Source organism: Anguilla rostrata, chromosome 8 (assembly GCF_018555375.3).
Source record: "Anguilla rostrata isolate EN2019 chromosome 8, ASM1855537v3, whole genome shotgun sequence".
Classification (NCBI taxonomy): Eukaryota; Metazoa; Chordata; class Actinopteri; order Anguilliformes; family Anguillidae; genus Anguilla; species Anguilla rostrata.
In genome coordinates, this window is record NC_057940.1 from 29,633,890 (window position 1) to 29,649,047 (window position 15,158).

The 15,158-nt window shown below is 43.7% G+C and overlaps 3 protein-coding genes across 7 annotated transcripts in view; all 3 read right to left on the bottom strand.

Annotated features, from left to right (window-relative positions):
* Positions 1–3,267, bottom strand: smim12 (small integral membrane protein 12). The gene is made up of 2 exons (XM_064347636.1): positions 3,066–3,267; positions 1–1,541 (listed from the first exon to the last, which is right to left on the bottom strand). Exon 2 carries the CDS (start codon positions 1,509–1,511, stop codon positions 1,233–1,235), a length of 279 nt encoding a protein of 92 aa, XP_064203706.1. The 5' UTR covers positions 1,512–1,541; positions 3,066–3,267; the 3' UTR covers positions 1–1,232.
* A 661-nt stretch (positions 3,268–3,928) lies between these two features.
* Positions 3,929–12,492, bottom strand: pef1 (penta-EF-hand domain containing 1). Of its 3 annotated transcripts, none has more exons than XM_064347621.1 (5): positions 12,108–12,492; positions 11,046–11,310; positions 7,256–7,411; positions 6,829–6,972; positions 3,929–5,290 (listed from the first exon to the last, which is right to left on the bottom strand). In XM_064347621.1, exons 1-5 carry the CDS (start codon positions 12,126–12,128, stop codon positions 5,070–5,072), a joined length of 807 nt encoding a protein of 268 aa, XP_064203691.1. In that variant the 5' UTR covers positions 12,129–12,492; the 3' UTR covers positions 3,929–5,069. The 3 variants fall into 3 exon arrangements, with proteins under 3 accessions (XP_064203691.1, XP_064203693.1, XP_064203694.1); XM_064347623.1 differs by lacking the exon at positions 12,108–12,492 and adding an exon at positions 11,800–12,096; XM_064347624.1 differs by lacking the exon at positions 12,108–12,492 and adding an exon at positions 11,757–11,778.
* Positions 12,493–12,683: 191 nt separating this feature from the next.
* The window catches only part of gjb9b (gap junction protein beta 9b), an 81,244-nt gene continuing 78,769 nt past the window's right edge, over positions 12,684–15,158 (bottom strand). For all 3 annotated transcript variants that reach the window (XM_064347620.1, XM_064347619.1, XM_064347618.1), the window contains one exon: positions 12,684–14,222. In XM_064347620.1, the coding sequence (XP_064203690.1) occupies positions 13,348–14,160 (813 nt within the window). In that variant the 5' untranslated portion in view covers positions 14,161–14,222 and the 3' untranslated portion in view covers positions 12,684–13,347. The remainder of the gene's footprint in view (positions 14,223–15,158) is intronic.

Sequence of the window (15,158 nt, forward strand, 5' to 3'; positions counted from 1 at the left end):
GGCTTTTGATTGTTGAAGGGATTTTATTAGCATCCCACAGAAACTGTGCCCATTTCCTCTAAGAACACTGTTTTGGCATGCATTACCAAGAGAGACTCCATCACTTCCTGTTCACTGTGCTTGACCTGGCGGATGAAACCGCCCCCCCCCTCAAAGTGACAGACAGTGGTGCCCATTTGTGATCAGAACATGACCGATGACACTCTGGCTCAGATTGGACTGTGACTTACTACTGCTTCATAAAACTGTACCAAGCGCTGCCGAAACACGGATTAAGAAAACGTCATCACAGTTTGAAGTTCTAAAACGGATGCAGATTTAATTGTCACATTTCACGTCCTGATTCTTCCCTGAAAACCATACTTGAAAAGCAAAAATACATCTGCCACAGAAATGACTGAACTACATTAACCTATTAGAAAATTAAAATATTCAAATACTTTAGGAACACAACAGATGACAAGCAAGTATACTTGATGTGCTTTCTGAAAATGAAGGCAAATCCGGTACATATATTCAATTATGAATAATTGGACATGCATCAACACACACATTTTTCTTCAAAATACCCACAATTCACAAGGACAAAAATGTGAATGTAGGCAACTCATTAAAATTGAAGATTAGTGCAAATTCTCACTACCTCTTGCCATCATCTTAGAATAGAAGCTTCTTGAATTCCAATAAGGCGCCAACTGGCCAACCTAATTTACACACGTTTCAAACAGGAACATGTCCCTTTTCAAATCACAGCAATGATTTCTGGCAACCACAGCCATAGGTTTTGGCTTTACAAATGATCAAAAAGGACGAGGACTCTGTACCGTAACCAGTCTCGCTCTTGTATTTCCTCTATGATGAATGTGGCTGAAAAGTACAATCAAGTAAGTCTCCAGAATAAAGCGTCTCCAGTCTCCTTAACAAAAGCCCTGCTCCCAGGATGTGTCTGAGACGTGAATCACCACAGATCAATTTGTGTGAAAGCATCTGGGAAAGAAACTTAATCAAGGCTTGTATACAAAACAAACAGGCTGAATGGGGGGGCGGGGGGTAGGGTACTACAACTCCCATCATCCATCGCTTTCTTAAAGGGCTGTGGTAGCCTAGTGACTGTGTCTGGTGTAAATATGTGTGTGAATATTTCCAAGACAAGGGATGGTGGGGGATGTCACCAACACTCAGTGTCACAGAAGGTACCCCCCCTTTTCTTCCACATACAGGGCAGCTGTTAGTTAACTCTTCTCAGGCCGGTTCCTTTCTAGTGCGGCCCTGGGGGTGAACTCCAACCGCTCCTTCAGGCTGGTCACATTGGTACAGTCCTGCCCCGCTAGCTCCTCCAGCTTCCTCTCCTCCCTCAGCTCCAGAATGCTCTTCTCCTCCCTCAGCTGGGGCTTTGGTGTGCCCCGAATGAACCACTCTAGGTGGTACCCCACTGCCCCCACCACAAAAGCCACTGGAAACGTGACATAGGGGGCGTAGGTCCGCATGGCTACCCACATCACAGGCCACATGGTTGCTCTTCGTCCCAGGGCTGATGACCACTGCACATTAAAACATAAACACACACAAATATCTAGATAGGAACTGCTGATAATCTACACAGCATATATTACTGAGTCTGGTATATAGGTACAAGTAAGCAAAAACTTCACTTCTCCAACATGAAATCTCAGGCTACGTTTACATCGTCTAGTAAAAGTGTCCCAATTTCTATTTTTTGCCCACGGGGCACAGATCAGATATGTATGAACGTGTAAACAGAAGAAAGCACATAGAATCGGATATTTTCAGATCCGTTTTGGACCCCATTCATATGTGCAAATAAATCCGATAAGAACCCGTTTATCTGTCAATGCGACTGTCATCTAAACGCAGATATCGTAATTTTCCGCTCATTCCGATTCGCAAGTCATTCAAAATGCGACATTCTCATTCCTTTTCGCATTTTAATGACGCGTAACGTATGTCACATGCACAACACTCTCAGCTGGTAATGGTAAATGCTAAAAGAAGTTAAACGGAGGACGAAGGCTCGGTCCAGTAGCGAAAACCAAGGTTACGTCCTTTTAAATATGTGGGGCTAAGAGTCGGTGTAGGCCAAAATACAGCGGAAGTTCGTTGCGGACCCAAGACGCTTCGAAAAGCCAACGCTTGATTCATTATTTCTCTCTCGTTTTGTGTCCATTGTAGATACCGATATGGTCGTTCACTTTCGTATCGGTATCTAAACCCTTGTGTGCACGCGGGGGTTGTTTCTAGTGTAAACCGCGGGAGCACATGTATGGATATGTAAACAGGCGGTCAAAAAAATCGGATATAGGCTAAGCCAAAAAAAAAAAAAAATGGGCATCAAGACCTGCAGTGACCTATAGAGAACTTTCCCAAAATGATTCTGGTTTTCTTGTCTTTAAGGCGCAATTTAATCCAGTTTATTTCATCTGCTTAATTAACTGTATATTATAAACTAAAACTCGGCTAGCATGACTAGTTTAGCTAATTTAGCCCAATTAACAGCGCGTTCTCTATAAAAACGACGTCCAGAACATAGCACATGCGTTTAATAAAAGCACTTTTAAAATCATGGATGTGTTGCCATGGAAAATTGCCTAATTAAACGCAAAACGCGTTGAAAGACGCCGGGTTTTTCCAGAATATTTCCTAAAGTCATTTCACGAATGTTAACGTAATCCTTCACGGACGCTCACTGCGGTGAGATAGCCGCAAACGAAATCTGTGTCGTAATCAGACTGGCTAATTTAGCTAAGTAGCTACTTTTTTTGTTTTTTGGATGGTTTGTATATCACACTAAGCTATGCAATTTGATGAAATACCCAGACATACAGCTAGCCAACTCAACTAACCAATATTCGTGTAGCACCAAGGAGACTCGAGTCAATGCAGAGGTACTCACACGTGACCGGCATAAAACGCTTTTATTCAATTGTTTAAAAAGCATATCTTATGAAAATGTCTAAACATAAGGTGAACGGCTTTTCACTATATCAGTCCTGCGTAATCAATAATCAGTGTACTGATACATAATTATTTTGTAATGGCTCACTCACCTCTGCCTTCTACGTGCAGCCGAACTAACTTCCGTCCCCGCTGAAAATATATTGGCTCACGTAATGACAACGCACAGTGTTGTTGTTGTTCTTCTTCTTCTTTGGTGTTTTACGGCAGTTGAAATCCTTTTTAGTTGCATTACCGCCCCCTTCTGGATCTAACCATGTATTGCTGTCTGGATCTCTTATATCCTGTTACTTATTCCAGTTGCCATCAAAAAACTAAATATCTCCTTCTTTTCCTCCACCGTGTCCCCACACTCAAACAGATCTGTAAACCTTGCCTCCACACCTAGTCTCTGTAATCCTGTAAACATTACCCTTCTTTCTTGCTCATACTTCCTGCATTCAATCGGGACATGCTCCACTGTTTCTAATTCCTGGCACTGATCGCAATAGCCAGTTGGATGTTTTCCTATAATAAATAGTGTGCTATTCAAGTTGCTGTGACCAATTCTTAATCTATTTATGATTACTTGCTCTCTTCTATCGGTTCCACTGTTTCTTGCCATTCCTACTTTATTTTGTATTTTATATAAAGGTCTTCCTTTTGTTTCACTATCCCAATGTTGTTGCCATTGTTTGATTACTCCCCTCCAAACTATGCTTTTCCCCTCTGATTTTGAAAGTTTAACATTAAGGTCCACATACACTCTCCTGACTGACGCGCAGAGTGCTTCCTTGTTGTCTTTTTTCAATCCACAAGACAGAAGTGCTCAACAGCGACATTCACTGGAGAAAGCAGTGAAGTTATCAGAACCGCATTAATATGGCAGGCTTCCTATCCAGGATCGAGACTGATATAGGCGTATATGCAACCGAAAGGGGGGGAATAAAATGAAAAAAAAAACAAACAAATTCAGTCTGTTTGCAACATTTTAATTAGCATGAAACACATGACACAGATATAACTACTAAAATCTAAAAATGGCACAGAACTTGAAGTTATTTTTTATTGATAAAAGTGGAGGTAATAGGCATTCTGATTCTTTATTGAGGATTTAATGCCATTAAATAAATAAATATGGGAAAAAAACACAATACACATTCATATGAAATAAATATGAAACCAATTAAATTGGCAAACTATGCCTAGTGATGAGCTTGCTTGTTTCTTTTCCTTGTACCCATGCTTAGGAATCAATGGAATATTTACAAGCAGTCTTAATGGGGGTTACCAACTGCCAATTGGCATAACCTTAGTCCACATCTTAATTTCTTGTGTATAAGTTTCTTATAGTGTTTCAGACACTAAAAGCTTTTTTGCTGCCCCCTAATCTTAAAATGAATTCAAAGTGCATCTCAGTCATTTTCTATAATTTCCTAGTGCAGCTCTAACCATATGATGAAAACAAGAGAAATTATACAATGAGTTGTAATGAATGTTAAAGTGCTTTTGTTCCTCTAAGAATGTGAAACTAGGGTTACTTTGAAGGGAGAAATTATGAACAATTCTTTAGTATAGTAGTATGGAGCAGTAGTTTGGGTCCTGGGCTAAAAGATGCATTCCAGTAAGACACTTACACCTATAGCTCCAGCCAATATAGACTGTGATGTGACAGAGTTAAGTGATTTCTTTTCCTTTTTTTTTGGCACATTTTAAGTCAAAAGGACATTTGTTCATCTCATAAGTCCTAGTACAGATAAAGGTGATCTGATATAGCAGACATCACAAGTAACCACTTCTTATCAAAGCAGCGCAAATTTTGGTTACTTTTTCACAGCACCGCAACAATCAATATTAAAAGCAGAACCAGACAATATGCGGAATACCTATGTGTTAAGTAAATAAGTTGCACATCTGTCAAATTACTACATTTCAAGATCCACCATTCACTGCTGGGCAACGTGTGCCAATTTAAGGAATTACTATTACTAGAACAAACATTTTCACTAGCAATTGAAACAGTGCCTCAGGACAACAGAGCAAACTGTTAGGTTATAAGGTACTTTTTTTTTTTGTAAACAGAGAAGAAGGGGGCGAGCGGCAGAGGCAGCCGCCCGTCACACGAGTCGCGAGATGGCGCCGGACAGGAAGTCCTCGTAGCTGATACGCGCGCTGCCCGTCACGGCGGCGTCCCTCTCGCGGAAGGCCTGGGTCATGCTCTGCAGCTGCGTGCACACCTGGATGAAGCGGTCCAGCTGCATGGAGCCCCGCGGCGGGTGCCGTGCCGCCAGCTCCTGGGTGAACTGAGGGCTGAGGCTGTACCCCATCTGGGAGAGAGCTGCAGGGGGGCAAGGAGCAGAGCGACAGACGGTCAGCCAAACGAGGGCAGGGGCGCCGGCTCCACTCGCGCTCTGGGGAAAGGGGAAAACCACGCGGGCCGAGCCTAATGAGAGGCTGTGTTCCGCACGGCTTGGCTGATGGGGAAGTGATGTCATTGTCGGGGGTCTAGCGAGGGCCGAGTCACGCCTGTGTGAGGGTCCTCCGGGAACCAGGCTAAGAGTGTTTCCTATGAATTTCGTGCACACACTACTGCAGCTCTGCTGGCCTGCGTCCTCCAGGGACTGGTGACTAAGCATTTCCATGAACGTAACAAACAGCACAATGCCCTATTGAGAAAGCGGCAAGGACGGACATGCAAGACCGAGCAGGCTAAGGTGTTCACACAACAGGGGCCAAAGTGTTGCTGTTCCCAGTGCAACCTGCTATGCACAGCCATTTCCCCCCAAATAAGTAAGTGAAAGCACGCCACAGACACATTGGCCTGCATTCAAGAAAAATTTGCCCTTAAGTTTGACTTGCAATTAAATGCATGCATTATACCCTTTCTTCAAACTCAGTTTGGCATGTTAGTGACCGCTGAACTTGCAAGGAACAAAAAGTAATTGCTATTAATTGTTAGACAAACAGTCAGACAATTTGTCAACCCCTGGCCACTTTCCATTTCCCAGAATCAGTCCAAACATCTGCCATACATCAAATGTTGAAAATCTCAGAGCCGTTGTATGAAAATATTAAGACCAAAAATAGCTATCCGGCTAGACATGCTGAGCATGAATAAATATGCTCTTCATGAATAAATATTCCATTTTCATTTGGTGTGTGCTCAGTGCTCCTATCTAAACACTTTCACTGGGACTCATTTAAAGATAAGCACAGTGTTGACTTTTTCCACAAAACTTTAAATAATCACAAGCCCCATTTAGATACGGTATACACACTCAATAATAATTATGGTAAGACACTGATAGCGACATTAATTTGCATACATCCCACCCTTTAAATTCCTCCTCCTTGATGGCTTAAGCAGAGCAGGGCTAGGCTCGGTTAATACTTGGTTGAGAGAGCTCAAGGGAGGTGTCGTATACAGTGGATTATTACCACGAGCATATGTGCAAATATGAAAATTACTACTGCAAACACATTACAGCAAACCATTCCCCAGTTTAATTGGCTAATCGCTCTCTCTCTCCACCTCTCTCCAGGCTAGTCCTATTAGCACACTGGGTTTCAGTGGAGTGATGTGCACTGTAGTCTGGTGTTAAACCCTGACTGCGACAGTGGAAGCGTATAACTGGGCGTAATCTTGCCCAGGGAGGGACGGAGGGCGTCAATGAGCTGGATCTTCCCTGTCGCAGTGCAGAAAAGTAACTTGGGTGGGTGCACGCCCCCATTCACCGTACAGCCCTTTGAGATACTGACATGAAGGGAATTACTTACATGACCTTTACCAACATTCAGACTGTGCCCCTGGATGCTCTTTAACATGAGGACATGCCTGCGGCGGAGGTGAGCCGCGAGCCACGCCTCCCTGCTTACCCTGGTGCAGCTCGCTGCCACTGATACAACCGGAATGGTCGCGGTCGAACTGCTGGAACAGCGCCCTCCACTGCTGCAGGAAATTCCACAGCGCCGAGAAACCGAAGACATCCATCCGCCCCGACTTGGTGTTGTCAAACATGTCTCCATGAAGCGAAGGGGGGATAGCAAAATCACAAGTCACATTAACCATATTTGGTCTCCCCTGAGGTATGTAGAACAAGAAATCCTACTTGTAATATGTCAATACAGAAAATGTAACAGGCATTTACCCTGGCCTGTGGGAACTAGTCAATTTCAGTGTAACATTTTATTATCTGGCTATTAGCTGCCGAGCAGATGTCCTTATATTGGGTTTTCCTCGGTGTGCACACTCCTTGAGGTTATGACACGTACACCACTCCACTCAAACTGATGCTGCACTCACTGATCATCATGAGACAGGTCTCGTCGTTGAAGGCAGACCAGTTGGAGTTGACGAGAGCCTGTTTCAGCTCCTTCAGGGTGATGCAGCCACTGTGGTCCGTGTCCACTGACTGGAACCACTGGTAGGCCTCCGGGTTTACACCTGGGGGTACATTACCTGTTGGGAAAGGTGGCGCAGATAAAGCTCAATCTCTTAGTTTTCAGAGCCAATACCTCCACCGATGCTTGACTGCACAGCTTGTCAGGAAACTGCAATCGCTCAGCCTCTGTGGTGAAACGCTTTATATGCAGTACGAGGGCCGTTGCTAGTGCTGTTTGCTATTGATGGTGCGTGGGGACACAGAGTGACCGAGGGTGCTGCAAATAAACATAAGTTGTGGTAAACAGTTGCTGCAGCCCTTTATCTACAGAAAATCATTGCACAGCATGGTCAACAGACTGCAGTGAAGAAAACACACTTCATTTTCATGAACAAGCTACATCCAGAGTACACTGTAACTGTATCGCAGAATACAGATGCTCTCTAACAGCTGAACTAGACTCGGATACATTCATTTCTGAAAATGTATGGAATGGATATTCAACGCCACGCTTGACTGCCATATTTTAAACTGCATGTGTCACATTTTCACAGCCGGTATGCTGGTGACAGCAACCTAGTATTCCAAAAGGAGATTAATAAATTTTATTATGTTCCACATTATTCAATTTTATATGCACATATTCCTATGAAGGATAAATAAGTGGTAATGTGCATTCTGTAGCCAGTTCATTCTGTGAAGCCTTTACTGCAGTGAAGCTAATAAAGTACTGCGCTCAGGGGTATCTATGCTCTACTCCCTACTCAACACTATTCTACAAGAGCACACCTCTCTAATCTCACCTGGACACCACTTACTGATTAAAATACACCAATGCCGTCATATGAGGAAATAATATCCAGGGATTGATGTGTCCTGTTGGACGTGTAAATTATTCAAAACCCTGCCCTGGTGCAGCAATGCGCTTGATGCGTTCTCAGCAAAGCACGCCCGATTGAACATTCTTCTTCCTGGGAGTCCGTTTCATAGTTTCCAGGAAAAAGCACACACGCACTGCAAACATTCGATTAGATACACATAGCACCTAATAACCGAGTCAAACCTGTGTTGTTGTGTAGTTTTTCAGGAACAGCCACAGATGCCCTTTAAGACATAAGTGCGAGGCTTACGGAATAAACAGCTCTATTACAGTGATTTGGACCAGCAGCATGTTCCTGTCACATCCTGGCAGGCGGGCACCCTGACTGCAGCCATCTGGAGGCAGAAGAGGCCTGGTGCCACTTCAGGCCCCACCCAGATGGATTAGTGTCTCTGGGCAGCGAGGACTACTCCATTTAAGAACCAGCCCCTGTGACTCAGTCCCCCTGGGGGGACAGTATTATGGGGGATGAATGCATGCGTGCACGCACACACACGCACACATACACACACACACACACACACACGCACGCACGCACACACACACACACACATCTTCGCTCTGCATTATTGCAGCCATCACTCTAGCGCTCCACTCGTCTCTGTTGCAGGTACAGATCCGCTGTACAACCTGCACCTGCTAAACTCCTGGACGTTAAGTCGTTCCATTAATCATCCTCAGAGAATGGCTGACACATCCCAGACAAGACCTCCTTCGCCACTTCTTCATAATTCACGTCTGATGCATTTTACGGATGCCTGTCCTGCACTGCTCCCCTGGCTGAAATGCACTAGTTCTGCAGCCTGCCTTAACGCTGGAATGAAGCCATCATCAGTCAGCTAGTGCTGCAATGTCATTGGATAGCTCAGCAGAACAAAGACACGTGACTGTGACTGGCAACCAGTGGGGAAAAAAATGTGTAATTAGCATGCAGTAGTTCTGCTGCTGCTGTCGTTAGGCTTGTTCTAAAGCAGAGGTGGGCAACGAGGGCCATATCCGTTTCTGGCTCTGGCCTCAATGACTTAATTAGCCTTATCATTTACGCCATCTGACAATTTCACTGCATTTCTTGATAAGCAGTTGAATGACAGCCAAAGACTTGTGTCCCTATATGAAACGCCTTTCTGTGATATGATATAACCGTGATATAATGCAGTCCATTTATAATCTACGAGTGAACCAGTGTTGGTCTATAGAGGGTATGCACCGACGTCACTTTCCCACCGGAATACGCCCCCTCAGTCGGGACTGAGTGGCAAAACATGCTGCCACATGGCTGCCTTTAGTATAGGAAACTGCAAAACCGGGAGTAAAACAAACGATTATCTGCTTAAATTAAAGGCAGTTGGACTCGACAGTGATCCTTACAACTTACCAAAGAACCAGTGGTCCATGGACATTCAACAAGAAATCAGAGCCATCTTTTTACAGACTGCCGAAAGCTAAAGAAAAGAGAAGCGATGCATCACAGCAATCCGCAGAAACAACTCGAATCCAGGCACCGAAACGTGGATTTGCGGTTGATATTTTGTGTCAGGTATGTTGGATTTTTGGGTAAAATCATACCTTAATAATTTATATGCTTGGCTAGCTAATACTATCTAACCATCCCCCCTTTGTTTGTAGAACACTCATCATCATGGATGTTTTTTAATAAATGCTGACAAAACCTTTACAGTTACACAGAATATAAATGAAAGATGCTAAATATTTAATTGATGAGTAGTCAATACAGTAGCCTACATAACTTAAGGTATGATTTTACCCAAAAATCCAACATACCTGACACAAAATGACAACCGCAAATCCACGTTTCGGTGCCTGGATTCCAGTTGTTTCTGCGAATTGCAGCGATCTGTCTGCTTCTCTTTTCTTTAGCTTTCGGCAGTCTGTAAAAAAGATAGCTCCGATTTCTTGTCGAATCTATTTGTACAGTCAATCGCACAACAGCTCTTTCCCATTTTAGATGTGTTTTTTGGGTTTTCACGGCATTCAAGCTGAACGCCAACACTATCACTCAATAGTCTTTCTGCCACTCAGTGGGTGTAACCGCAGTGCCTTCCACCTACTGTGATGTCATGTGCATACCCTCTATACAACCAATTAGCTCATTTAGTCAGGGAAACTAGTGAAAACAAAAACCTGCACACACACTGGCCCTCCAGGACAGGAATTGCCCACCCCTGTTATAATCTGTCTTAAAACTGCTTTGGAATTATGGCACGGCTGAACAATGATATCTGATATGAGCCGACTAATTATTGAAGAACACGCTTCTGGAGTAGGCCACACTGTTCTGCACTAGTCACGTGAAGTCTAGAACACATTAATTCTTAAAACAACAGTGGTGACTGGACTGGCTATTTATGTTTGATGAGAAATGAAGCAACAGGAATGGCCCAGCCCTAAAATCAACAAAACCCATTGTGATTTTATATTTGCATTTGCGTTGGTGTCTGTGTATTCATGCGTGTGCACATTAGTGTATTTGTGCAGGAGAGTAGTGCAAACATAGAAGGGAGTCAGCTCCAGGAAAGGGTAACAACTGTGCATTTTTCAGATGCCCTCTGTGGGCACTAATTGAAATCTGGTGCTGTAAACTGCATTGAGTCCCCTCAGACAACAGAGCAGGGAAGGCAGCAGTCGCAGTCTATGAGATTTATTTAGATTAAAAACCTTAGCTGCGAAATACCTTGTCGCTGGTGCATGTGGAGAGTAGACATGGAGGTAAAGCAGCACACATTGTTTTGGAAGACCCTTGAATGAATTTATAACATCATGTCACAATGACCTGACAAAAATATGGACAAACACACAGGCCGATGTCTCACCGAGCCCAGGAGGCTGTTGTCCATAAGCCCCACCTTGGGGCTGACCGTAGCCTCCGTAGGGGGCACCAGGAGCTTGGTCTCCTGCGTATTGTCCCCCAGGTGGAGGTGCAGCTCCTCCGTATGGTTCATAGCCAGGGGGTGCTGGTGGAGCCGAGGGTGGGGCTGTGCCTCCATACTGACCGCCTAGGGGCATCCCAGCAGTGTATGGACCCCCCGTTGGACCCTGTCCTGGGAAATGACTTCCTCCCCCAGGTCCAGGATAACACTGCATAACAAGACTTCACTCAGTCACTCTGGCTGGCACTGACTTATCGTAATTACTACATTTTAAAAATTAATGTATTATTGGAAACAACCACATCACGCTGACACTAGTTATCTACCAAAAAACGCTGGCCATCTACAGGTATATTTATCGATCCGGCTCTACCGCTACGGTTCCATTTGTTACCAAGGAGTTACACAAGCTACACAGCGATATACTAGTTCCTGTGAGGATAGGCTGCAGAGAAATACTTCGCTAGCTAGACAACATATCGACTATTATCAATACAAATGGAGAGTATGCGTCTGACACAGCAACCAAATAAATAGCTATAAAAAATCAGAGTGGCTGTCGTCACATCCTAACAAGGGAAGCGTCCCCATTTAAGCACGTTTTGACAAAAAAGCAAACATAGCTGAAGTAACAAACTGACACAAACAGGCTACCTGGCTAACTGGTTAACACGTTGACGTAACAACAGCGACTTGCCTCATATATTGACATCGCAACAGCTATCAGGTAGCTTACTAGTCAAAATTACTTTGGAAACAGCCAGTCTGAAGATACAACAAATTAGTGTATAGTGTGTCTCGCGCAGGTCGTGGTAGTGTAATACGATGCACTAAACATCAGTCTACTTGCTAAAATATCAAGATAATATAGTTGACTTTATCTAGTAATATATTTAAAAATACGTGATGTTCACGGTTAATAGCAAGTTAACAAACTGTTCGTTATTTGCCTTAATTAAAAATATAGCTTGGCTACACATCTCCAACCCGGAAGTGCTTTATTACCTGCTCGTAGTGAAAACTCATTTCAGGATGTCATATGGCTGTAAAGCGTACGAAAAACCTTTTCAGACAGATTTTTTTAGATTAAAATTTACATACAAGAATAGCTATTTTTATTAGTTAACATTAAAAATTGCCAGGACAAATTCTACTCCTCCCTGCTTCTCACTCTAGGGTCGGACTAATCACTTAGTGAGACGACAAACAAACGCTGCATTATATCTCAGTGCAAGTGCGTAACTGCATTGTCATTGACCTTCGTATCGCATAATATAATAACACGCAGGGCGTATAGGCTAATGCAGTTATTTGGATTTTTACATTTTTAAAGATCAACAACAGACCAAGTTATCCGCGATTAACCGTAATCTGTGATCAGACAGAAAACAATGACTTTAGATTCTTCTGCGCAGTACAATTACAGTAAACTAATGCCGTACTGCGTAATAAATGCAAGTCCACCGTTTCAACTATGCTGGGCAGGGGAAGGGCGTTCACGAAGGAGAAAAAACAAAGATTATTCAACGCCGTCTGTTACACATAGTGTAATTGTGTATAATTAAATTCCATCCAAAAATATAATTTAAAAAAGTTTATTGTTTTTATTTGTTTACTATAGTAATATCACTCATTTAACAGTGCATATGCGCTTTTGGGTAGAGTGCAAAACAACCTTTTAATTAATCAATTTCACGTCATAATTATTTCAGAGATTTATAGCAGTCTTCCTTCATATCGCTTGTGGTGTTTTCTTTTGTTCAAACACTAGGGGACAGCATACACCTTTCACCCATTTGTGAAAACTGGAAAAGAAAATGAGAACGTCCCATGTACCTCCTTCAAAAAGTTATGATATTGCTGAAATATCCCAGAGGTCTGACTGGTGAAAACATTCTGGTAGATGGCTAACTGATTTAAACAATCGTGTGCCAATGTATTCTGGATGGGCAATATACTTTGGTAGTACGCACTTTCCATTGTCCAAGTTATCCCAGTTTTATAAATTAATGCAAAAAGTATAAGCACAGGAATAGTCCACCACTGTGAGTCTGTGAAAACATACGCAACAGAAAATCCATACACGGTAAAAAAAATAAAAAAGCTTTTTGGATCTCAGCAAGTCCTAGTTCGTCTCATTGTCTGTCTGGGAGTATTGCACAGGTATTGTGAGGTGTCTTTTTTCCACACCAGCACAGTGTAGTGTCTGAAACAGTTGCAAGCACATGCAATGCGTGCTGCTCTGTTACATTATCTTGCTGGTGGATGCCTCCTCGGCCTTAATGTTGCTGTTGTTCTGGTTGGAGGGAGCGGCTGTGGGATCCTGCTTGGCATACTCTGAGTTGAGTGGAGCCATGACTGTGAGATTGTGCCGCTCGGCAAAAAGCGCCCGTTCGCTTTCCTTCCGGGCCCTAATGAGCTTCATGAAGCGCTTGCCCACCAGGTATATCATCTCACAGATGCACATGAAGATGCAGGCGGCCGATGATACCACCATGAAGATGGTGAATATCTTCTTCTCTGTGGGGCGGGAGATGTAGCAGTCCACTATGTTGGGGCAGGGCTCCAGGGCACACTTAGAGAGGCGGGGCATGTCATAACCCTCATAGATGTAGTAGAGGATGTAGAGGAAGGCGGCATCAAAGCCCGCTTTGAAGACCAAGCTGGCCAGGTAGGTCCACCACAGGCCACCGCGCTTCTTCCCCGGGTTGGCGTACAGGTGGGAGCCTTTGTGAAGGGTAGCGTACTTCTTGTCTTTCTCCTCTCTGTATTTGACGTGCGCCACCACCATGAGGGAGGGGCAGGTGACGAAGATGAGCTGCAGGGCCCACAGACGGATGTGGGAGATGGGGAAGACGCTGTCGTAGCAGACGTTGGTGCAGCCCGGCTGCGCCGTGTTGCAAACAAAGTCCTTGTTCTCGTCACCCCACACCCGCTGCGCCGCCACCACGAACACCAGCACGCGGAACACGAACACCATGGAGAGCCATACGCGGCCAAACACAGTGGAGTACTTGTTGACTCCACTAATGAGAACTTCCAATGCTGACCAGTTCATCTCTGCATCAGAGGTGGGGGGATGGGGGTCGCTTGGCAGTCAGGGGGGAAAACCGCTTGCTCCTGAATGAGAAAACAAATGGTTGATGTTATTTATATACCATTTGCGGGATTTTATTGTATCTTTACCAAATGCCACCCATTCTGTTAACATGCTGACCAGAAAATTCCCTGGATACATTTCTTGTATTGGTCTAGTTTAGACTATCAGTCCTTAGGTTTTTATGACTGCACATTGTACTCAGCACATTTTGTCTTTACAAAATGTGGTGAGCCAGCTTCAGTTGCTCAGATTAATCCCTGGTGGGGTCTCAATAAGGTTTCCCGAGTTCTATTTTGGATTATCTGTTACTTCCTTCCTCCTTATCATGGTGCCCTTTTAGCAAGGTTGTGTAGCTTTGGTGCAATGTGGCAAAACACTCCCTCCTTTCCTTCTCCAGTGATCCATATGCACTCTGAAACCTGCAATGTGGCATGACATATTAATAAGTCAAGGTCTATGATAGTTTTGTGGAGATATTATGAGTTCATAGAGCAAAACTGTACCTCAGATGCACCTTACCCTGGGAGCCATTTACAACACTAAGTAACGATATTGTGGGTATTCCAGTGGAGTAACACTATGCTAACATTTTAGAGGAAAAAAGGAATGCCTTCCAATCCACTAGTTACCTAGCTGCCAAGTATGGCTAACGAAAAAATACATCAGAATGAAATACACATACTGCCGATTTTTTGTTCCTTTGACAATAAACCCCTGTTTTGACTTCAGGGGCTTGACCTTTTGTAGAAGAAACATAGCTATTCGACAACAAACACTTTGTGAACAATGGGTATGGTTTTGAGCTTATTTTTTGAGCTCTATTTTTACTGCCATTTATGTAACTGACAGCTTGTGGCTTCCATTGTTCTTCCTGAAGCTCTCAAGGTGACTACTGGAAAAGATATGCACTATTTCCACAGTGCTGCCTGTGAAAATACCACAGCCTATGCTTCAGA